The sequence below is a fragment of the Martes martes genome, assembly GCF_963455335.1.
Source record: "Martes martes genome assembly, contig: scaffold_65, whole genome shotgun sequence".
Taxonomy (NCBI): Eukaryota; Metazoa; Chordata; class Mammalia; order Carnivora; family Mustelidae; genus Martes; species Martes martes.
In genome coordinates, this window is record NW_027666628.1 from 269,400 (window position 1) to 295,140 (window position 25,741).

General features: G+C 41.1%; 1 protein-coding gene across 1 annotated transcript in view; it reads right to left on the bottom strand.

Moving 5' to 3' along the window:
• Positions 1-25,741, bottom strand: part of LOC308337872 (ankyrin repeat domain-containing protein 26-like) — a 340,750-nt gene that overhangs the window by 264,363 nt on the left and 50,646 nt on the right. Inside the window, exons 4-12 of the mRNA XM_080831416.1 lie at positions 17,656-17,770; positions 17,325-17,498; positions 14,661-14,767; positions 13,057-13,194; positions 10,904-10,971; positions 6,874-6,902; positions 6,710-6,782; positions 3,892-3,920; positions 3,728-3,800 (exon numbers count right to left, since the gene is read on the bottom strand). Of these exons, the coding sequence (XP_080687542.1) occupies positions 3,728-3,800; positions 3,892-3,920; positions 6,710-6,782; positions 6,874-6,902; positions 10,904-10,971; positions 13,057-13,194; positions 14,661-14,767; positions 17,325-17,498; positions 17,656-17,770 (806 nt within the window). The remainder of the gene's footprint in view (positions 1-3,727; positions 3,801-3,891; positions 3,921-6,709; positions 6,783-6,873; positions 6,903-10,903; positions 10,972-13,056; positions 13,195-14,660; positions 14,768-17,324; positions 17,499-17,655; positions 17,771-25,741) is intronic.

The window sequence follows — 25,741 nt, forward strand, 5'->3', positions numbered from 1 at the left end:
AATGGTTCTAGAAATATTGAGGATATAAAATTATCAGGGCCAGTACAGAATAAATCTATATTAAATGAGTAAATACACAATCTTGGGTCCCTAGCAACCAATTTTGCTCGTTACTTTATAAAAGGCATCAAGTGGGAATTATTCTACATGAACTGTTTTAAGTTGAATGTATTTATTTTATAATTTTTCTGTTCCATATCTTCCTATGTTACAGAAGCCTGTGGGTGCTTTGTTTTAAAAGTCCTGCTTCTTGGATCTACCAAGCTCATGAGGAAGTAACAGGAACAAGTCACTTGTATAGGTAAGTAACTTTGAATTTATTGTCTGCATTCACTACTCTAGGAGATAATTGAAAATCTTTTGAAACTATAGTGTTAATTCTACAAGTAAAGAAAGAACATAAAACTACAGGGGTGAAAAAAATACTGTACAATTTATTAGTACCGACCTGATCATATGACTGATGAAAGGCCCTTAGTTAACTGGTACATTAAGTAGAGCACACATTAGATATGGTTAATCAGTAGACTGAGTATATCAGGAGAATGTTATTTTTAAACGGTGTAGTACTCCTTAAAACCAATATTCCACCTATTCATCAAAATTAATGAAGGGGGGCGCCTGGGTGGCTCAGTCAGTTAAGCGGCTGCTTTCAGCTCAGGTCATGACTGGATCCTGGGATGGAGTCCTCCATCGGGCTCCCAGGTCAGTGGGGAGTCTGCTTCTCCCTCTGCCCCTCCTCCCACATTTTCTCTCAATCTCTCTCAAATAAATAAAATCTTCAAATAATAATAATAATAATAATAATAATAATAATAATAATAAGGGGCATCTGGGTGGCTCAGTGAAGTAAGTGTCTGGCTGTTGATTTCATCTCAGGTCATGATCTCAGGGTCGTGAGATCCAGCCCCACATCAGAGCCCGTGCTAAGCGTGAAGCCTGCTGCTTGGGGTTCTCTCCCTCCCTCTCCTTCTGCCTTACCTCCCTCCCTCCCCACCTTCTTGCTCTCTAAAAAAATAAAATAAAAATAATAAAACAAGAACATAGACTATGCATACATAGTTGAGAAGATGATACTATATAGTAAATTCTCAATGATTCCCATTAATGCTGGGAAAGACAACTCTAAAATAAAGTCATAGAGAATATAGGAAATATTTTAATATTTGGTTTGGGAAGCTGCATTTTCTAGTTACATTGAATATAATTGGACCAATACTTGTGAATTTAAAGCTATAAAAATAAAGTTAAGAAACTTTGTTTTCAATAAGCAATCTTTAGACCTCAACCTAGTATCCTTAGCTGAGCACAAACTTCTAAATATAATACTGCCACCCACTCTCAAGTGAATGCTAAAAACAGCCTAAAAGAAATTACAATCTCCAAAATCTTTTTAAAAAAAGATTCTACGGGGGATATGGACATTGGGGAGGGTATGTGCTATGATGACTGCTGTGAAATGTGTAAACGTAGCGATTCACAGACCTGTACCTCCTAGGGATAAAAATACATTATATGTGTATTAAAATTTTAAAAAAATTCTATTTATTAAAATAAAAAATATGTATTTCAGAATTAGTGTCACACTTACTGATAATAACAATTTTAATATTTAGGGAACCAATCCTGTATTTCTATAGTTTCCAAAAGTAGTTTGATTTGGTAGATCATGTCAGTCTTTCAAGGGTTTTTGGAAACAGCTCTCGTATCAAAAAATTACCTATCTTAAAAAAAAAGAAAGCCATAGCTTCCGTATCTCACTTGAGTAATGAAGACCGACGTAACCTGTATCTTTGATGTCCAAAAGACCTGAGGAGGATGGATATGTGGTTCTAGTGCAAATACCCTCGAGCCATCTAAAGTGAATTCTCTGGAGTTTCCTTCTCAACTCCAAGACTTCTCAGCTAACGTAACTTTCCCTTTTCCCTTGTTCCCTTCGCTATGCCCCTTCAAAAAGTAATTTCTGGGAGCACCCGGACGGAACGGCGGGTTGAGCATCTGGCTCCTGATTTCAACTCAGCTCATGAGGACAGAGTCTTCAGATGGAACCCTGCATGGAGGCTCCAGGCGCAGAAGTGAGCCTGTTTAAGGAACCTCTCCCTCTGCCTTTGCCCCTCCCCCTGATCATTCTCTGTCTCTCTCAATCTTGCTCCCTGAAACAAATAAAGAAAAAAAAATCCTAAAAAAAGACTTATTTGTGGATCTATAGTCTTGATTGTTCCGCTTTTACACCCTTTTTATTAGGGATTATCTCCACCACTTCTTTCCTTTTTAGTTAGCACTAGTATCTTACATCTATAACCACCCTTTCTGCATCTCCTTTCTCCCGTCTAGCTGAAAACATGCTTACAAACAAAAAGGAAATAATGTTTTCCTTGATCCTGTGGTGTCTTGAAGTATCCAGTGGCCTTTCCAGGTGTCTCTACGTGGAAGTCTCCACCCTTGCAATGGAGCACATGACCAATGGACCATTGACATTTGCATCACCTGACAGGTCAGAATGCAGGATCCCAGACCTGCCGCTCACAATGTTCATTATTTTTGAAAGATTGTATTTATCTCTTTGACAGAGAGAGATCAAAAGTAGGCAGAGAGGCAGGCAGAGAGAGAGGGGGAAGCAGGCTCCCTGCGGAGCAGAGAGCCGGATGCGGGGCTCGATCCCAGGATCCTGAGGTCATGACCCGAGCCCAAGGCAGAGGCTTAACCCACTGAGCCACCCACGCGCCCCTCACAATGTGCACTTCTTTTTTTTAAAGATTTCTTTCTTTCTTTCTTTCTTTCTTTCTTTCTTTCTTTCTTTCTTTCTTTCACAGAGAGATCACAAGTAGGCAGAGAGGAAGGCAGAGAGAGAGGGTGGGGGGAAGCAGGCTCCCCGCAGAGCAGAGAGCCTGATGTGGGGCTCGATCCCAGGACCCTGGGATCACGACCTGAGCCGAAGGCAGAGGCTTTAACCCACTGAGCCACCCAGGCGCCCCCACAATGTGCATTTTTAACAAGGTCTCCGAGGATTCAGTAACATTGGAGAAATTCTGGTCCATACTGAGTCTGCTGCCACATTCCTTCACCTTAACTTCACCTTCGAGAAGCAAGCTTCACGTTCGTCACTATCAATTCTTCAAAACTGGAAAAGTCTTAAAAGTCACAAACTTTCTAATAGACTTTTTAGCACGGCTAAGGCTTCCTCAATTTCCCCCAAACTGACCCTGCTCTCTTCTCCTTCCAATACTCTTACTTGGCACTCAATGATACGATTTATGCAGTACCACCATTTCACATGCCATCCAGCCACACATTCTTATAGCTGACTAGAACATAGCTTTGCATCATCAACCACGTCAGTCCTTAATGTCTTCCCAGCAGCGAGGAAAGCAGTAACAGGGGGAAAATTTTGGAATCCGACTCCGACAGGTTTTGGTACCGGAAGCGCCCCTGATGCCCTTCCGGCATTTCAAACAGTCGGCTCTTCCTTTTAAAAGAATTGAGCGAAACCTTCCATGTTTCAGAAGCTCTTGTTCTTAGGCTTGTAAATATCTTCTGTTCAAACATAGATATCAGCAATAACATCTACCTTATTTATGTCAGAACCTTCACTGAAGCTTGCCCCCAAAGTTAAATAAATAACTAAATAACTAACTAAATAAAAAGACTTCAGAATAAGAAGACTGTGAGCATTTCAAATATTTTAGTGGACTTCTTTACACCGTTCAATTTGTATTGTAAAATTTACCTGATTGGGATGCTTGAATTTCCTCCATGTCTCTGGGTTGATTCGAAATGAAACCTTTCCCCTCCACAGCAGGCTGGATGGGTATAGAAACAATATGATTAAGACATAATGAACATTTCATGCAATCTGTAGTTAAAGCCTCAAAATAGAAATGTAAGTTTTACCTTCCGGTGAGAATATTTTCCTGCAGAATCTAAAAAGCAAAAGGGTCATCTAGTTAGCTCCATGTACATAGAGAAGCCCACAAACACTCATGCACTTGGTACTAAGCTGAATCCTCATGCCTGGCTCAGATTACAAGTGGGTTTGGGGGTTGTTTCTGCAGACAGGAAGGTGGGTTGGCCAGAAGGGCAATTACTAATGAGAGGAACACATCGTTGACCCTGAGTGGACATACGTGAAAGCCCATGGTAGAATGCTACACCACATCCTTAAGGCAGCACAGCAGAATCATTTATACCATTGGACTCTAAGTATGTATGACCTGCTTCAATTTGTCCTGTCCTGTAGGAGTACACAGTGCTGATGATAGGCCAACTGAATGCATAACTGAGTTTTCATCAAACAAAACCGTAGGAACTGATCAGCTTGGATATACACTTGTGGGATCACAGTTACTAAAAGTACTCATTTTTGTCCATATCCTTGTGGGCTACCGGTATGCCGACATTTCCTGCATCCACTAGTTTAGCCACCTTAAAGTTTCTTCATTCACTTATACAAGAAGGTGTCTAAAACACATCTAAGAAATAATGTACAATAGCTTTAAATATGGAAATATGACTATGTATATGGAACAAAATCTATTGAATGGCCACAGAAATCCTAGGTACTGAAAATCTTTGGTCACTGTCATACTTATTGATAAAAACAATTTTAGCATTCGGGGAACCAACCCTATAATTTCTTTGGATTCCAAACGTAGTTTGAATTGGTAGATCATGTCAGTCTTTCAAGGGTTTTTGGAAACAGCTCTCGTATCAAAAAATTACCTATCTTAAAAAAAAAGAAAGCCATAGCTTCCGTATCTCACTTGAGTAATGAAGACCGACGTAACCTGTATCTTTGATGTCCAAAAGACCTGAGGAGGATGGATATGTGGTTCTAGTGCAAATACCCTCGAGCCATCTAAAGTGAATTCTCTGGAGTTTCCTTCTCAACTCCAAGACTTCTCAGCTAACGTGACTTTCCCTTTTCCCTTGTTCCCTTCGCTACGCCCCTTCAAAAAGTAATTTCTGGGAGCACCCGGACGGAACGGCGGGTTGAGCATCTGGCTCTTGATTTCGACTCAGCTCATGAGGACAGAGTCTTCAGACGGAACCCTGCATGGAGACTCCAGGTGCAGAAATGAGCCTGTTTGAGGAACCTCTCCCTCTGCCTTTGCCCCTCCCCCTGATCATTCTCTGTCTCTCTCAATCTTGCTCCCTGAAACAAATAAAGAAAAAAAAATCCTAAAAAAAGACCTATTTGTGGATCTATAGTCTTGATTGTTTTTGTTTACACCCTTTTTATTAGGGATTATCTCCACCACTTCTTTCCTTTTTAGTTAGCACTAGTATCTTACATCTATAACCTCCCTTTCTGCATCTCCTTTCTCCCGTCTAGCTGAAAACATGCTTACAAACAAAAAGAAAATAATGTTTTCCTTGATCCTGTGGTGTCTTGAAGTATCCAGTGGCCTTTCCAGGTGTCTCTACGTGGAAGTCTCCACCCTTGCAATGGAGCACATGACCAACGGACCATTGACATTTGCATCACCTGACAGGTCAGAATGCAGGATCCCAGACCTGCCGCTCACAATGTTCATTATTTTTGAAAGATTGTATTTATCTCTTTGACAGAGAGAGATCACAAGTAGGCAGAGAGGCAGGCAGAGAGAGAGGGGGAAGCAGGCTCCCTGCGGAGCAGAGAGCCGGATGCGGGGCTCAATCCCAGGATCCTGAGGTCATGACCCGAGCCCAAGGCAGAGGCTTAACCCACTGAGCCACCCACGCGCCCCTCACAATGTGCACTTCTTTTTTTTTTTTAAAGATTTCTTTCCTTCTTTCTTTCTTTCTTTCTTTGACAGAGAGATCACAAGTAGGCAGAGAGGAAGGCAGAGAGAGAGAGGGGGGGAAGCAGGCTCCCCGCAGAGCAGAGAGCCTGATGTGGGGCTCGATCCCAGGACCCTGGGATCACGACCTGAGCCGAAGGCAGAGGCTTTAACCCACTGAGCCACCCAGGCGCCCCCACAATGTGCATTTTTAACAAGGTCTCCGAGGATTCAGTAACATTGGAGAAATTCTGGTCCATACTGAGTCTGCTGCCACATTCCTTCACCTTAACTTCACCTTCGAGAAGCAAGCTTCACGTTCGTCACTATCAATTCTTCAAAACTGGAAAAGTCTTAAAAGTCACAAACTTTCTAATAGACTTTTTAGCACGGCTAAGGCTTCCTCAATTTCCCCCAAACTGACCCTGCTCTCTTCTCCTTCCAATACTCTTACTTGGCACTCAATGATACGATTTATGCAGTACCACCATTTCACATGCCATCCAGCCACACATTCTTATAGCTGACTAGAACATAGCTTTGCATCATCAACCACGTCAGTCCTTAATGTCTTCCCAGCAGCGAGGAAAGCAGTAACAGGGGGAAAATTTTGGTATCCGACTCCGACAGGTTTTGGTACCGGAAGCGCCCCTGATGCCCTTCCGGCATTTCAAACAGTCTGCTCTTCCTTTTAAAAGAATTGAGCGAAACCTTCCATGTTTCAGAAGCTCTTGTTCTTAGGCTTGTAAATATCTTCTGTTCAAATATTGTTCAGCAATAACATCTACCTTATTTATGTCAGAACCTTCACTGAAGTTTGTCCCCAAATTAAATAACTAACTAACTAAATAACTAACTAAATAAAAAGACTTCAGAATAAGAAGACTGTGAGCATTTCAAATATTTTAGTGGACTTCTTTACACCGTTCAATTTGTATTGTAAAATTTACCTGATTGGGATGCTTGAATTTCCTCCATGTCTCTGGGTTGATTAGAAATAAAACCTTTCCCCTCCACAGCAGGCTGGATGGGTATAGAAACAGTATGATTAAGACATAATGAACATTTCATGCAGTCTGTCGTTAAAGCCTCAAAATAAAAATGTAAGTTTTACCTTCCGGTGAGAATATTTTCCTGGAGAATCTAAAAAGCAAAAGGGTCATCTAGTTAGCTCCATGTACATAGAGAAGCCCACAAACACTCATGCACTTAGTACTAAGCTGAATCCTCATGCCTGGCTCAGATGACAAATGGGTTTGGGGGTTGTTTCTGCAGACAGGAAGGTGGGTTGGCCAGAAGGGCAATTTCTAATGAGAGGAACAAATCGTGACCCTGAGTGGACATACATGAAAGCCCATGGTAGAATGCTACACCACATCCTTAAGGCAGCACAGCAGAATCATTTATACCATTGGACTCTAAGTATGTATGACCTGCTTCAATTTGTCCTGTCATGTAGGAGTACACAGTGCTGGGATTAAGCCCCGTGTCAGGCTCCCTGCTCAATGGGGAGTCTCCTTCTCCCTCTCCCTCTGCCCTTCGGCCCCACTTCTGCTCTCTCGCAAATAAATAAAATCTTTTAAAAAGTCTTAAATTAAAAAAATGAGAAAGACATAAGGCCTAGAAAAAGAACAACATTGTAAATTGATTAGTTGGGCTTCCTGACTTTTTCAGTATAGAGGAGTGAACATTTCATAATGGACTGATACTAGACTACGGAAATAGAAGCGTCCTTTATCTTCCAGTCTCTTTACATGGTTTTTTCCCAATCTATCCTCCACATGAGGGGTGACCAAACTATGGCCACAGGCCAAGTCGGACCAGTCACATGTGACTGTGCTCCCATAAAACTTTATTTACAGGACCAGATGGTTGGTTCTTGCTATTCACCTACGTATTGCTACAGCTGCTTTCACACTATAATGGTAGTTGTAGTTGAGAAACCACAGGGCCTAAAATATTCACTATCTGGCCCTTTAGAGAAAAAGCTTGGTGATCCCTATTTTGTGCCACAACCAGAAGGCCCTAATTCAAATCTAATCTTGTTACCCTTCTGCTTCACATTCTCCAGTGAATCCCTGCATCAAGTACTGCTGGCTCCCTCCCCAATAACCATGCCAGAGTCTTCATTCTTGCTGGAGAACCACAACTTTATTTGGATATTTCTTGTCCCAAAGACGAAGAAGGTGGCCTTACCCCAGCTTCAAAAGGAGAAATGATTATTCTAAGCTAATCACAGTACCTGATTTACCAGCGGCTGGTTTAGGAACAAGCACGTGATATAACCTAGCTTATAAGATGTTACAGTAAATTTACTGCAAGCTTCTGAGTTTTCTTCCTATTTAAAGAAACATATAGGGATGCCTGGGTGGCTTGGTTGTTAAGCCTCAGCCTTCAGCTTGGGTCATGATTTGAGGGTCCTGGGATCCAGCCCCACGTCAGGCTCCCTGCTCAGCAAGAGGCCTGCTTTTCCCTCTGCCGCTTCCCCCTGCTTGTATTCCCTCTCTGTCTGTCTTCTGTGTCAAATAAATAAATAAAATCTTTAAAAAAAAAAAGGAACATATAAAGAAAAACAGTCCTTCCAGTCATTGAATATTGTCATGTGAGAATATGCCTCGAACTGTTGCTAATTAGCCAATCAGGAAAGGAAATATAAAATACCGCCAACCTCAAAGCTAAAAAGAGACAACTGGAATCCTGGTGACATCACTGAACCATCAAAACAATTCTGGTTCCTCCTGTTTTAGTCACTGTTTTGTTTGGTTTGCTTTCTTCAGATTTATTGATTTGAGAGAGAGTGCACGCATGCAAGAGAGAGTACACGAACGGGGGGAACGGCAGAGGAGGAGAATCGTCAAGCAGACTCCATGCTGAGCACAGAGCCCAGTGGGATGTGGGGCTTGATCTCATGACCCATGAGACTGTGACCTGAGCTAAAACTAAGAGTCAATGCATAACTGACTAAGCCACCCAGGTGGCCCCGTTTTAGTCACTATTATAAGTCACCTGTTATTCGCAGCTAAAAGCATTCGACCTGATAAATTTGCCAAGGTCTACAGCCTAAGAGCTACACCTTTCCATGGTACTGAAAAACTTTCATTAGCTTGCCTTAGCTAAGTATTCACTCATTCCAACCATTCCCATAGCACACTTTTTGTACCAGCAAAATTGAACTGCTCGTAAGTGCTCCAAAGTTCACTCGTACATCTGAGCATCTGCACTGCTGTTCCCTGTGCAAAACATGTCATCTTGATGGACGTTTCTCCTGCCAAACATGGTTCTTCTGCCTCTTTACCTGGCAAACTTAATACTCGGTCTGCATACTTACCTTAAATTCTACCCACTCTTCTAAAACTCTAACTTGTCACTATCGGCTTACATATTAAGTACCAATAAAAACATAACAATGATAATTATAAGCACTAGGGGACTCTGGCACATAGTAAGCACGGAATAAAGTAGAGTAAATAATAAAAATAGAGTAGTAAAAACAGAGTAAATAATAAGAATGACAATGATAATAACAAACTCCCGGAGGGAAGGGATTGTGTTTTTTGAATGTTTGTATTCTATATCAGAGTAACACTTAGTGGCTAAAAGACACTTGATAGTTATTTGCTAAGTGAACAAATGAAAATGAGTAAATTGCAAAACCAAACCAACCTACAGATTTTCTTTGATAAAAGTCTACTAAGTTAAAGGTTCCTTCATACATGTCAGATTGTACAATGCACTAGGTGCCACATCTAGGGAGCAGTGGTAGCATTTTTGTTATTGTGAACCATTTTTCTGCTTTTGTTATAATCTGTTGAGCCTCAGAGTTGCCCCATTTGAATTTTTATTATGATAATCTTTTTACTAATGGCAACAGAGTGTCGTGTTCTAACAAAATTACAGTATCATGACAATTATGCAACGAACAGAAGAAAACATTGTTCTAATAAAGTCAACATATCTCATTCTCTTTAACTAATGAGAAATGAAGTTGTTAATGATATCTTATTGATACAACAATATATAAAACCACCTATGATTCTCAAGGCATTTCTTTTCTGATTTCTTTACCACGGACAGTCACCTTTAAAGAAAAAAAAAACAGTCTCACTGGTATTGCTGCATACTAGCTAAGTTTTCCAGTTCTTATTGCTTGCCATTTGTTTATGGTACCAGGAAGGTATTATAGAGTTCCCAGTTTTGAGGATAGCTCCTTTTTTAATGAGACAAATCAATATGTAATAATACTTACTAAATGTAATCCACTTGTAAAAACTAAAAGATCCATTTTCATAACAAGTTCAAGTTGTTTTAATATGCTTATAAAGGAAACATAAAACATACTAACTTAAAAATCTCTCTCTTATTTACACAAAGATATAAGGGATTTTAGGGGTCATGACTAAAATAATGAATTTCTTTTCAGACAATAATGTCTCATATGTTAAATTACCTACAATTAACTTCCTTTTTCGTTGTTGTTCACACTGAGGTACCTTTTTTTTTTTTAATTATGGTCAGTTAGCCAGCACATACTACATCGTAAGTTTCTGATGTAGTGTTCAATGATTAATTAGCTGCATATAACACCCAGTGCTCATCACGACACGTGCCCTCCTTAATACTCATCACCCAGTTCCCCCATTCCCCCACTCCATCCTTCCATAACCCTCAGTTTGTTTCCTGGAGTCCGGTCTCTCTCATGGATTTGTTCCTATTGTTCATGACAGTATTTAAAGTCTTAAGTAATTCTGAATACTAGACTATTAAGAAAGAAATTAAGAAAGAAAAAAAAAAAATAGAGGCCCCTGGGTGGCTCAGTTGGGTAAGCATCTGCTTTCAGCTCAGGTCAAGATCCCTGGACTCTAGGACTGAGTCCAACATTGGGCTCCCTGCTCAGTGGGAAACCTGCTTCTCCCTGTCCCTCTGCCTGTGCTCTCTCTCTCTCTCTCTGTCAAATAAATAAATAAAATCGAGAGAGAGAGAGAGAGAGAGAAAGAGAAAGAAAGGAAGAAAGCAAGAAAGTGAGCTTATGCAATTTACACATTGGGTTTTTTTTTTTCCCCCCACTGCTCTTTCATAATCAAAACTTCCTTACTCTGCCTTCATCTATGTGACCACCAAAAGTACTTCACTCTGAAAAGTCTTACCTGGATTGTTATTTTGCGAAAAATTTTTAAATCTTTCTTCTCTATGTTGGGCAATTATTTGGCGATTGCTACATATAAAAAGGGGTGATAAACAATGTTACTATTTTAATACTGATATGGAAAACATTTACCAAATATATCAATTCATAAGAGTATTTCGAATAATATCAGAGCTAATATCAAACCTTAAATTACCCCATATACTTTAAAGGAAGGTGAACCAGTCATAAAGTAGTAACTTAGCAATTAGTAGTATTAGCTTGCCATAACGGAACGTGTCTTGAACTCAGTGGTCCTAACTCTGTAACCACAGCTATTTGCTCTTGGATGAGCCACTTCTCTCTGGCTCCAAGTCTTCCTCTAGAAAACAGGCATCTTACTGCCTTATTTCACAAGGTTGTTAAGAGGATTTCATGAAATATTAGACCCAAAACATGGCCTGTCGGGAAAGGGGACACCCACCACTCTGGGAAGGGCTGTATGAGACCTTTCATCAGCCCATAAGAAAAGGCGCTCCTCAGGATTTAAAGCAGGCTTGAGATATAGGCCTAGAAACAAAGGAGAAAGGAAAGTCCAGGCTCTTCCTGTAGCATTACTTGAACCTCTCTAACAGCTTAGAAGGGTCCCAACTGCCATCTGCTAGCAGGATAGAAAAGCAAAATCCTCAAGCGGTACTTCATTATGAAGGTCTGCGCTAACATGTGGGCTTCATGTAAGGCTTTTGAGTGCGAAGGGAAGGGTGTGTGTGGCTAAAGCCAGGGGGCCCAGCGGCCAGAACAGGGTGCTGGTGCCGTGGAATAGCAGCTGAGCATACAAGCATATGTCGCAAACTAAAAAATGTTGTAACTTTGAAGTCTCATCGTGGGTCACCACGAAGACTGAGGAATGCGGATCAGCAAGGGCATCCTGGGAGCAAAGGTCAATCATAACCATAACCAAACTGCAGAAAAATAACATTGCCTTCTAGAGGACAGGTCTGCACAAAAAGTTATTTGCAGGGGTGCCTGGGTGGCTCAGTTATTTAAGCATCTGCCTTCAGCTCAGTCACGATCTTGGGGTCCTAGAATTGAGCCCCATGTCTGGCTCCCTGCTCTAACCCCTTCCCCTGCTCATGCTCTCACTCTCTCTCTCAAAAAATAAAATCTTTAGTTTTCTTTCTTTTTTTAAAGATATTTAGTTATTTATTTGAGTGAGAGAATGAGAGAGGGAGGGAGAAAACATGAGAGCGGGGAGGGTCAGAGGGAGAAGCAGACTCCCTGCTGAGCAGGGAGCCAGTTGGGGGACTCGATCCTGGGACTCCAGGATCATGACCTGAGCCAAAGACAGTCGCTTAACAGAGTCACCAAGGTACTACACACAGCAATGTTGCAGCAACAGAATCAAAGGAAACAAGGGAATGACAAGAATGTCCTTTTTTCCCTCCAAATGACTTGCGAAAGAGGATGGTCTCTTTGGTCTTAGGGAACTCCTTAGGTTCCTGGAAAATTCAAGGGGGAAAGTATAAGAGATAACCCTCAAGGGAAAGTATAGGGTTTTCTACTAAACTGAAAATCTCAAGACCCAAGTAACTAGTTAGGAAAAAAAAAAAAAAAAAAAAGATGTTGGATGTTGGGGCACCTAGGTGGCTCACTTGGCATTTGGTTAAGCATCTGCATTCAGCTCAGGTCACAGTCTTGGGGGACTGGGGTTGAGCCCCACATCAGGCTCCCTGCTCCCCAGGGAATCTGCTTCTTCCTCTGTCCCTACCCTCTCCCTCTCTGAAATAAATAAATAAAATCTACAAAGAAAGGAAGAGAGGAAGAGAGGAAGAGAGGGAGGGAGGGATGGAGGCAGGAAGGAAAAAAAAAACCACACAAATGTAACGTTCTTTGTACGCCATGCATAAGAGTTATCCTTGGAATGAAACAGATACAGTTAAGATCCCTAAAGACAAAGGTCTCAATAGTCCTGAGATAAAGAATCCTGCACCCGTTGTTATTGCTAACTAGTCTAGCCTTTGTCTTGGTTTCTGGCAAATGATGGGGGCTAACTCACTGCCATCCCAACATTGCCCAAATCAAACTACGAACTCTCAACCACTACATAAGAACTAAGAGTTAAACTATTTTAAACTTCAGTTTAGTGATAACTAACATTTTAATGTACACACTTACACATAAAATCCACAAAAATCAGCATAGTCTTCTGCCGTCCATCCACATTCATCTTGAGAAGAGGTATTAACACCTTGCTGAAGAAGAAGCCTGACTACATCTGGAGATTTAAGAGTTGCAGCAAGCATGAGGGCTGTTCTAAAATAACAGAGACATAACTTCACCCTTAGGAACTCAGAGTTATCTAAACAGCAAATTTCATATACTTTACCAGATTAATATCTTGCCTGTCGGTCCAGAATTGACCATTAACACGTTCAAGTGTTTATCTTTGTAAATTACCTCCATGGCTAAAATTAAAGGACAAAAAAGAAGCCTCTTGTCCCCCCTGGGTATGAGAGTAGAAGTTGCTAATTTAAAGTCACTTGATGAACAAGAAACTATGCTAAATTCTTTTAAAAAAGAATTCCCCATTTCTTCCTTAAGCTGATTCAGAGTACCTCCATGCCTTCTAGAGGACAGGTCTGTATAAAAAGTAATTTGCAGGGGTGCCTGGGTGGCTCAGTCATTTAAGCGTCTGCCTTCAGCTCAGTCATGAACTTAGGGTCCTGGAATTGAGCCCCACATATGGCTCCCTGCTCTAACCCCTTCCCCTGCTCATGCTCTCTCTCTCTCAAAAAAATAATAAAATCTTTAAAAATAAAAAAATAAAAAAAAAACAAAAAAGCTATTTTCAGGCTTAAAATAACAGTATTCACACTAACAGTAACAAGAGTCATAGTTGCAGTTAATGATACTAAGATAAGCATGTGTTAGGCACTAAATTAAATACTATATATGTAAGATATTATTTACACACAACAACGCTTGAAGGATATATTATCCTCCTTTTCATATGAGAGAATGTATCTGGTGATGATAAGTAATGTTTCCAAAGTCACATACCCAGCAAGTAGGAAAGGAATTAAACCTAGTCTTGTGTCTATCTAAAGTCCATCTCTTTTCTCTTTATCACCAACCTATGATTTGTCCTCACTAAAAGAAAAATCTATTCAATTAAAGTTATCTTTCATCCTTCTACCCTTACCAACGAAAACAAAACAAAACAAAACAAAAAATATACTGAACACAAAAAAGGATGATAAGCCCACACTATCTGGTAATACTAATTAATAATCACTTAGGGATCATCTAACATCAGTATTCTTAAAAAAAAAAAAGGCAATTTAAAGCAAGGAGTCATTCAAAAGATAAAACAACTCCTATTTATGTTTAATATGCATCTTTTAAGGAAAATATATATGAAGTAGAAGTTTCCAAAAAATACTATAAAAGGGTAAGAAGTTCAGTATTGTGTCATAAAATAAAAGGAGTCCACACTTTATAATAAAACTAATATGAAACCCATTTAGCTAACATAAAATCATATGGCAGAAAAAAAAAGATTGCAAATCACATCAGTTAATGATATGAAGGAATATAAATTCTGCCGTATACTGTTCTTCATATTGCCCCATCAGAATAACTGCTTTCTGCCTAACTGATGACATGTCGACATTTTTCACTATATAATTATAAATTAATCCTCTTCTTATTAAGTTAGTCTGACTTAACTGTTACCATCCTAGAACAATATAAGGTTTAAAAAAAGACAACTACTGTACCTTTTGGACTTATCAACCACATGTACATCTGCTTTTTTTCCAATTAACAATTCCACCATTTGGTGTTTGTTTTCATTTACAGCAAGTAAAAAAGGTGTGAGTTCCAACTGTAAAAGTGTAAAAACAATTTATCATTTACAATTTATAATTTACAAAGTTACATATTTCCATACTGAATTTTAAAACCTATAAAGGATCCTCTAAACTTAAACACATATATAAGTACTCTAACCCCCCCATCCTCCCCATCCCCCCATCCTCCCCACCCCCCGACCCTCCCTCACCCCCCTGCTTTCACCAGCTGCTCCTTCTCTTTACAACAGCCCGCCTCAGGGGGTCTGGGTGGCTCAGTCTGAGCTTCTGCCTTCAGCTCAGGTCATGAGCCCAGTGCCCTGGGATGCAGCCCCATGTCAGGCTCCCTGCTCCGTGGGGAGTCAGCTTCTCCTTCTCCCTCTGCCCCACACCTCTGCTCATGCTCTCTCTCCCACTCTCACTCTCTCAACTTAATAAATATTTTTGAAAAAAATAAAACAAATTAAGTTAAATAGCCCTCCTCCACCTCTTCAACAGATTAACTGTAGTCATTCTCCAAATCTTACTTCAAACATTGGCTGGTTCCAAGAATCTCGGCTTCTATCACAGCATTTAGCATTGTATACTCCAATTATTTTATTGCACCCCATCGAAACCAAGAGCTTTCTGAGGGAAGGGACTATTTTTTATCTCTATATCTCCAAACTCTAAGACATAGCTGTAAAAGTTTAAAGTATTTTTACTGAGTTAACAGCCTAAATGATTATCTCTGGAGTAGTGTTTCTCAAATTATATCCCAAAGAACACACACTTTGCTGGAAGGTGAGGATTGTGCCTCAATAGAAAGAGTCAATGATCCTCTATGTTTGAGAAATATTACAGAACTGCACTATATCTCTCGCACAAAAGAAATCGGTTTAAATTTGCTTATCCCCATTTGACAATACTTTTCACGGCAAACATTAACATTTGAGAAATTAGAGTTTCAGGGATACAGTGTCGAGAGCTTTCCAATAAAGGTGAAGGTTTTCTCCAGGTTATACCAACATGCTTGATTCTCTTCTATCAATGGTATCAGGATCCCAGATGTCAACATAAAGCACTCTTGCTCCAAATGGGTCACTGAGGAGATGCACTCTGAATTAAAAGAGCAGCTCTGGGGCATCTGGGTGGATCGGCCAGTTAAGCGTCTGCCTTCGGCTCAGGCCGTGCTCTCGGGGTCCTGGGATCCAGCCCTGCATCAGGCTCCCTTACTTTTCCCTCTCCCTCTGCCCTTCCTCCCTACTCATGTGTGTTGTCTCTCACGCTCTCTCTCAAATACATAAAATCTTTTTTTTTTTTTTAAACTTCATTAAAGTGAAATCTTAAAACTTCGAATAACCGACTTGACAGTTTACAGCACTGTTAGCCAAAGCCGGCCTCTTTCAAAACTTGAAGAAAACCAACACTTGGGTCAACTAAATCTTAGTAACTATAAGCAATTGTAGATAATTGCTGCATTTAAGAATGAAAATGTATCAAAGATTAGTGTTAATATCAACTGAATCATAGAGACATAGATCACTTCTCTATCTCTATAACAAGATCATGGTCTTAGAGCAGAATAAAGCATATTCCATGTAAAATTACTCAGAAGTGCTCCTTGGGTTAGAAGCCGAGGCATAAAAATTCTTGCTATGTGAAGAACATGCTTCTCTTCTTACAAGTCTGTATATGTGCTTTCTTCCTGCTTTCTTTCTTTACAGTTCCTACAAAAATGTATTTCCAAAAAGTACGCTCAAGAAAAAAAAATTAAAAAATAAAAATAAAGGGAAATCTTAGACAATTAAGTTATTTCAAAATATTTTCATTCAGGGAATGCTCGAGCTTCTACATATGAAAAATTGACCCTATCTATGTCAACCAACAGTGCTTCCTTAAGGGCAGTGGTAGGAGGTGACGCACGTCAAAGAAATAACAAGTGGAATAGTGAGCGCGGTCCTCCACTACTCCCCATGCACAGCTATACCCCCCCGAGGACCTACACAATGCTGAGCAGGAACTACTCTGTGAAATGGGAGACCCCATTGCGGTACATGGCAGGCAGAGTGGCTATGAGCGCAAGTAGACGCCCCTGTAGGATGTCATGACCCGATTCCCCTGCTCTCATCTTCAGAACCTTGGGGCCTGGAGTGGCCAGGGCCTGCAACCTGCTGCTTTCTCCTCCCACTTGCACTCACTCAAGTTACCCCACTGGGTCATGGACTCCCACCCATTCCCAGCAGCACCCATTTCCTAAGCCCCTGCACAGCACTCAGCCTCCATCATCACCTCACTCCCCTCCAGGCCTTCAATCCTTTGTGGGCTCTGAGCCCACCATCCACTCCCAAGCACTAATGGGAAGATTCTCCTTCTGGGGTGGAAGAGTGGCTGGGAAACAGAACTCTGCCCTTTCTGTGCGCATCGTCGATCTCTAGTTCTCCCTGCCCTGGCTTTGGAGTTGTTTCCGTGGTGATAGGACTTGATGTATCGAATTCAGTATTTATTATTTATTACATATATAAATAAATACGTAAATAAATGTTTTGTCGCTAAAAAAATTTACATGTATGTTTTAAAATTTCAAATACTTTATCAATAAAGTTTACGTACCTTGTTTCTTGCTTCAATATTTGCATGGTATAAAATCAGCTTCTCTACTATTGACGTGTTGTCACCAGCAACAGCATAGTGGAGGGCAGTATTGCCAAAGTTATCCGTAAGGTGTGGATTAGCACCGTGTTCTAAGAGAATAGTTACACATGTCTCTTCCTGGTATTGTATAGCCTGTCAGTAGTATCCCAAGAAACAGAGTGTAAATTCTGGGAATTTAAAGCAAGCATGCCACAGTTTTCACCAATTAGTTACATTTAAATGCAATAAAGTTTCATTCTACGTAATTCAATCAAACCCATCTCAGGCAGACACAGCTGCTACCACACACCTTCATTAGAGGAGTCCTACATTCTTTATCACAGAGATTAAGCTGGCATTTCCTCTGTACAAGAAGAGTCACCATGTCAGCATGGCCAATGGTACAGGCCAGATGGAGAGGAGTCCTAGGAAAGTGAAAGAACGTTTTAGGAAATTATAGTGCACTACTTCAAAACATGCAGTTAATTCATGTAATTGTAAACGTTAAATAGCATCTTATTCCTTTGACTCAAAAACAAAGATTTAGTTTTCTTTTGACGAAAGTACAATATGTATTAGTGATTAGTCACCATGCTAGTAAAAGAGCGGGCTATCTGACTAGGTAGAGCGTGACCTCAGGATTCAGCTCAACCTGGGTTTAAATCCTACTTAACTCTGTCACTTAATAGTTATTACTCAGCCTTATCCTCAATTTCCTCCTCAACAAAATGGACATGAAAATAGTTATCTCGTGTCCCCTGCCCTGCTCAGTTTGAAGGTCATGTAACTCTTGATCTCAAGGGTCATGCATTCAAGCCCCGTGTTGGCTATAGAGATTACTAAAAACTAATAAAAATAAAATAAAGAATAGTTATCTCACAAGACCTCGTCACCATGCTTAAATGAGGATCTATGCAAAGTTTGTTACATATTATTATTATAACTATTACTGTTGCTACTACTGTACAAAGACAACTCTCCTATTAGGTAAAGTGATACAATTATGCCTACTTCTCAGATATGTTTTAAATATTCACAGGAATACTATATATCAATGATTCTAGGAGGCTCATTTTGTCACCTTTTAGTATCTCTGACATTGGGATGCAATTTATAATTCAAAATGTCTTACAACTATAATTGGCAGAATTTTTTAAGATTTCTTATTGGTATATAAAATGGTGGGGCATCACACAATCAATGTGCCTTACATTAACTGAAATAATGGTATATACATACAACAGTTCTACTGCAGTTCTAGTCACATGGTTGGCATTTAAATACATTTTAGTTCTTGAAAGCATTATGGGAAAAGAGGGCTAAAATAATGAAGAATTCTTTTTAAGTAATTCTTCACTCTGATTTTCAAGAAATGTAAGCCAAAGGAAGCTCAGGATTCAAATAGACAGGACCAGTTTTATTTTTATAGATTATGTATTTTATATATTTTTATATATTAAATAATATTTTATATATCTTATACATAAATATATCATATATTTATATATGATAGATTTTATATACATTATATTAAATAAAAATGAAATTATTTTCTTCATTTTATTAGATATTTAGATTTATAGATCATATGAAAATCAAGAATTACCAATAATCAATATTAGTATTCAATACTATTATAAAAAATAAATAACAGATATTTCTCCACCACTTATGAATGATTCACCTTTTCCTACTAATATGAAATGTCACCATATTTGGGTGTTTGGCATTTTCTACTCTGCCCCATTCATTCATCTGTCCTTTCAGCTATTAGTAACCGTGTAAATTGTGGAAATTTAAGATACATTTTGATATCTGGAAGGGTAAATTTGTCTGCTTATAAAAATTTAAGTTTTTATTTTAATTCCAGTTAACATGCAGTGTTATATTACTTTCAGGTGTACACTATAGTGATTCCAAAAATTTTCTTAATGTCATCACAATGATAAAAGAGAGCAGGTGTAACCCAAAATTCTTTAAACCATGATGATTTTATTTGCTTTATGGAATGTCGATAAATACAAGAAGAGTACACATTTTCAGAAATATATCTTCCTAATCACAAACAGAACCATCTTCCCAATTCAAAATTTCTTTCGACAGCCAGTCAGTAAATAACATACATACAAAGTGGACACAGATATAAATTATATATTGGATTTTATCGAAAGAATTTGTAGCCCAGAAGTTGATCTATTATGGGAATAGATCTTTTTTTATAACATTATCGTATAAAAAGATGTCCATTAAAAATAACAGACTAACTTTTATAGAGGTAGATTAGCCGGGCTATACACAGGTGACCAGTGAGATTGCAATAGGTCTGCAACACACAGAGAAAACTGCTAGGTTACACATGAGTGGCCAACGGAATTTCAATTTACCCTAGTAGATATATGCACACCCCACTGATTGGATGTCTTCACCTGGCCTGACCCGCCCTTGTAACTGGGCTTTGCAAGTAAGTTCCTCTGGGAGGGGCAGGGTCAATCTAAGTTCACAAAATGACTCCCTCTGGCTAAGCAGGCCCTTACAGCTCTATTACCGTTTTTTCTTGTCTCTTTTATTCACGTCTTTCCCAAGCAGTAGCAACCGCTGCATTTTCAATATGTTGTTCATGACGGCAACTCTGTGGATCTTTTTGAGATCTTTCATTCGGATGTTATACACCCGCTGGGACTCGTTGAATTCTCCCTTCTTAACAAGCGGGGCCCTCAAGTCATTCATCACTTCCCTGCGAAAGGTCACGGATGACGCCCCTTCCCAGTCCCGAAACCAAAAAACTTCTTCATTGCAAAGCCTAGAGGCTTCACCAGCACTTCACCTTCCACTGGGCTTTTCACCGCTTCTACACACCAGCACCAGTGCTAGAGATAAGCCAAACCGACCTCACAATGGTTTGGAATCTTGGAGCACCTAACAACCGTAACCATGACGCCAAGCACAAATGCGCTTGCGCACCTCTGAAACCCGCGTGGCTGCGCCTGCGCATAAAGGGCCAGCGACTAAAGGTGCCCAAAGTGCATGTGCGAGGCCCAAGCCTCTCAAATCTCAGTGCGGCGGCGCGCCGCTCTGACGGGGCAGAGTGGCGGGGCCCCCGCTCGGCTCACCGCCCCGAGGCTATAAAGCTGGATAATATTATTTTAAAGACTCTGAAGACCTACAACAAACTAAGAAGGGTTTATTCATGAAGATTACTGAAGTTTGGTTAGAGCTGTGTGAGTCTGTGCTGTGCTCTCACTTCCCATGCCAGAAACTTGTCACTTAGAGAAGGGACTTGCCTGACCTGAGGCAGAGTAAGTCAAAGAGGTGGCCTCCATGCTAAGCACACAGAGTTCTCTAGCCTGAGGTTGCAATGCTGTTTAGGGGAAACAAGAGTAGCAAGGTATTTAACTGTAAGCTCTGAGAGGTCAGAGAGCCATCTGGATGGGATAAGCACTCCACATAAACTCCAGGTTTACCCGAGGCAGGCAGTAGAAACTGAAGCTGGTTCGAGCCACCCACATACCCATGGTTGCTAAGCCACGCGCATACACGCAAAGAAGCAGAAAGCTTGTTAGAAAGCAAAAACCAGGCAGCCTTGAAAATGACCCAAATGTTGCATGGACTTAGAAGCCCACACAGATCATGGTGGCTATCTCTTAACAACTAAATGTCAACTAGGCAATCATGTTATAAATAGGTGTCTCTGTCTGTTTCATAAGTAAGTATTGACAGCTTAGCAAAAATTGACCCCCAGTGGGGGGATACCTTAAAGAACTGAAGAACGATTTCCTGACCATTTAAGGGTACAACTGAACACCATTATTCTCCTACCCTCCAAAGATTTATTCCTGTTTAGTTTTTAACTTTAATCTCACATAACATGAAATTACCACTGAAAGGGAATAATTCAATGCATTTAGTGCATTCACAAGTCACCATCTCATTCCAAGACATGTCTATCACCCAGAGAAGAAAATCCCCTGTGTATCAGTTTTTCAACCTGTGGAACTCACTGATTTCGTATTTTTCTAAGTTTTTAACAAGATACAAAGAAAGTGAATACAAATTGATGCTTTCTTTTTTTTCTGTCCATTTTTCACCCTTTTCCAATTTTAACAATAAAAGTGACAATACAAATTTTAGTTACCGTTTGAATTTGTCATCTCTGCTCTCTTTGTACCATCCTAGAATAACTATAGTTGCTGGCCATGTCATACCCACACTAAGGAGCAATGGGACACAGCTCAACTGCGTCTGGCTGACAGACACTGGGCTAAAACTGCCCATAATCACAGGATTACCATTTTGCCTCATTCCAGCTCTGATATCACTTTTGTACATCACATTTTTCAAGCTGTTTTAATAATTTTCTCACTGTAGACAGAGATACATCTTGTTACATGATACAGATTTAGAACTAAGAGTAATATTTTATTTATTTACATTACTCAATTCTGGCCCACAGAAGTGAAGTGGCCATCTACCGTAATTTGGTTAACATGTAACCTCTTAAATTCATGTGCCCAAAATCCAGACACTGTATTTAATTCAAACTACATATTTTTAAACACACTAAAGCATTATCAACACTCATATTGGCCTAATCCATGTGATTTACACTAAGGCACAAGCGATCAAAACCATCCATACTGACAATTTTATAGGTAAGTCATTCTATTTCTTTTCAAATTAAGTTCTTCTTTTAACCAAGGTATTGCTAATGACACAATAAATAACTTTTATTCACTGAACGATGAATCTTTACTGGACAATTTCAGTGTGAAAGTACTGGAGCAATGATAAAGATAATTTCAGACATATTCTGAGACCTCAAAGAATTTGGCATAAATTCACAAAAGGCTTAACCAAGAAGACAAATAACAACTCAAGAAAATCTGCTAAGTTTTACAAAATGTTAAATGACTGACGAATGTGGATGATATAACTGCACTGGGGTAAAGGAAACCCTCAGACTTTCCAGAGACTACTAAACACTGGCTGTGACCTGACACTAAATCTAGGAGACCCAAAACACCACTGTGGCCCACCAGTCAGAGGAAGGGCTTATGGAGGTCAGCCGGTCAATGGAATATTAGCTCAGGTCTCACAGATGTCCCAGTGGGTCTGCAAACCCGGTCTATGGTCACATGCCCAGTGCCGGAATGCACAAGGAATAGAATTCCTGACAGAATTCCTACTGACAGAATTCCCACTCTGGTGCCCTGACCTGTGTAGTAAGGGCTCCTACAGTGGGAAACACCAAGTGGAAGCCTCCAGAATTGCCTCTAACTAGGAAAATAGTAAACCAAAAGTCATGCCACATCCCCGAAAGAAATGCAGAGATTAGTGCCACCATCAAGGGTTAGAAAGACACAAAAGTGGTGACTCCCACATCCCCAGAACAGACCTTAGGACAATGACAGTTGATTACCATAAGCCTCACTCGATGGTGACCCCCCACTGTTGCTGTTGTTCCAGCTGCTGTTCCAGATGTGGTTTCAATGCTTGAGTAAATTAACACACTGGTACCTGGTGTGTGACTCCTGGCCTCTGTCTCCATCTCTGTCCCTAAGACCCACCGCAAGTTTACTCGCAGCTGCAAGGCCAGCAAAGCGCCCTCACTGTTTTCCCTCAGGGCCCTCCCACCCTTCAGACCTGTGTCACGATTTAATGTGCAGGAATTCTGATGGCCCTTCCCTTCCCCAAAATGTCACAGGGGCCTATTCTAATGATGACATTGTGCTGACCGGATCTAGTGAGTGAGAAGTAGCAAGTATCCAGGCTTATGGGTAAGACATTTTCATGTCAGAGGTGGAGAATCAATCCAAGAATAATTCAGGGGCCTTCTACGTCAGTCAAAGTTCTAGGGGTCTAGTGGTGTGGAGCACATGGAGAGCTCTCAGGAGAAGGATGAGCTGTTGAATCGGGCTCCTCCTACAACCAAGAGAGGAACAACTGTCCACGGGCTTCTTGGGATTTTGGAGGTAACATATTCCTCACCGACCCCTCTGGATGTGTTACTCCAGCTCATTTACCGAGTGACGCCCAGAGCTGCCAGTGTACGGTGGGGTCCAGAACAAAAGAAGGTTCTGCGACAAGTATAGGCTGCTGTGCAAGCTGCTCCCCTCCTCAGGCCACCGGGTCCACAAATCCACTGGTGCCTTAAGTGTCCATGGCAGACAGGGATGCTGGTTGGAGCCTTTGGCAGGCACTAGAGACAGATCACGGCACAGGCCCTTAGGACTTTAGAGCAAAGCCCTACAGCACTACAGCCCCTGCCCCTCTGGGACATACAGGAAGATAACAGATAACCAGTCTCTTTTAAGAAACAGATCTTGGCCTGTTACTGGGCCTTCAAAGAGACTGAACACTTCATCATGAGCCACCAAGTTACCACGTGACTGGAGCTGCCCATCGTGAACAGGGTATTTGTCATCTGACCCACCGAGTCATAACACCGGATGTGCAGCAGCACTCCACCATCCAACAGAAGTGGTACGGACGTGATCAAGCCCAAGCAGGCCCTGAAGGTACGAGTAAGTCACATGAACAAGTGGCCCAAATGCCCATGGTCCCCACTCCTACTCTACTACTTCTCTCCCCCAACTTGCACCTGGGGCCTCATAGGGAGTTCCTTACAGTCAGCTGACAGAGGGAAGACTCCAGCCTGGTTTACAGATGGTTCTGCACAACAGCACCCAGAGTGGACGCCGCAGCACTAGGGCCCCCCTGAAACATCCCGGAAGGACAGCAGTGAAGGGAAATCCTCCCGAGGCTCCTGGCCGTTCACTTTGCTTGGGAGGAGAAATGGCCAGACATGGGATTATAAATTCATGCGTTGTGTCCAGTGATGTGCCACATGGTCAGGAAGAAATGACTAGAAAACTGGTAGCAAGGGAATTTGGGGCAGAGGTATACAGACAGAACTCTCTGAATGGGGAAAAAAATGTGAAGATATACATGTCCCATGTGACTGCTCGTCAAAAGAGGACACTGGCAAAGGAGGAGTTTAATAATCAAGTGGACAGGACACCAGTCAGCCTCTTTCCCCAGCACCCCTGTCCTGTTCCAATGAGCTCATAAACAAAGTGGTCATGATGGCAGGGTGGAGATTAGGCATGGGCTCAGCTATGTGCACCTCTACTCATCGGACTCATCTGGCTATGGTTACCACTGCGTGCCTAATTGCCCGCAGCAAAAACCAACACTGAGACCTCACTATGGCACCACTCCCAGGGGAGATTAGCCAGCTACCTGGTGGTGGGTTCAGTGAAATGGGCCACTCCCATCATGCAGAGGGCAACATTTTGTCCTCACTGGAACAGCCACTTACTCTGGGTACAGATTCACCTTGAACGCAAGGTGAGCTGCTGCCAAAACTACTATCTGCGGACTTTCAGAATGCCTTGTCCACCATCATCACAGGAGTGCTTCTGATCTAGGAAATACCTCACAGCAGAACAACAATGGGCCCATGCCCTTGGAATTCACTGGCCATGCATGTTTCCCGCCGTCCTGAAGCAGCTGGTTCAACAGAATGCCCTTTTGAAGACTCAGTTATGGTACTAGCTAGGAGGTAATACCTCGCAGGGCTGAAGAAAGGTACTCAAGAAGTTGTATTTACCCTGAATCTGTGTTCAATACATGGTGGCATTTCTCCCATAGCCAGGGTTCACAGGCCCAGGAATCAAGGGGCAGAAATGCAAGTGGTAGCACTGACTAGTATCCCTACTGACCCCTAGCAAACCTTCTGCCTCCTATTCCTATAACCTTAGAAACTAGTGCTGCTAGGCTAGAGGTTCTAGCTCCAAAGGGAGGAACACATCCACCAGGAGACACAACAGTGATTCCACGGACCTGGAAGCTCAGACTGCTGCCCAGCACTCTGTGGTCCTCCAGCCTCTCAACCAGCAAGGAAGGGAGTCCTGACCACCAAGTGGAACCTGGACTGCTCCTCCACAATGGAGGTGAGGAAGAGTGTGTCTAGAAAACAGGACATGACTCAGGGCATGTCTTAGTATCACCATAATTTGAGCCCATTAATGATTTTTTAAAAGCCAAGAAGCAAGCATGTCTAAGGCTGAAAAATCTTCAACCCAAGACAATCTTAGGGACTAATAATCACTCCCTCGAATGTCATTGACAAGGTTAAAGAAAGCTATGAATTTAGAAGAGAAAGATGAATTTAAAGATTCATGAAATTCACTACATGCAGCAAAGGATACAGACATACCAAAGATTTAACAGAAACAAAGCCAGGGGTCATAAAACCCTCAAGGAAAATTTCCGAGGCTTGCACCCCAGGCCTCCTGAAACCTATTCCCAAGAGTACATTTAGAAGCAGTGACATCATCTAGAAGGTTCTTCCTCTAGTTCCCCGACTTTCAGAGGATGTGGTTTACTGGAGTTCA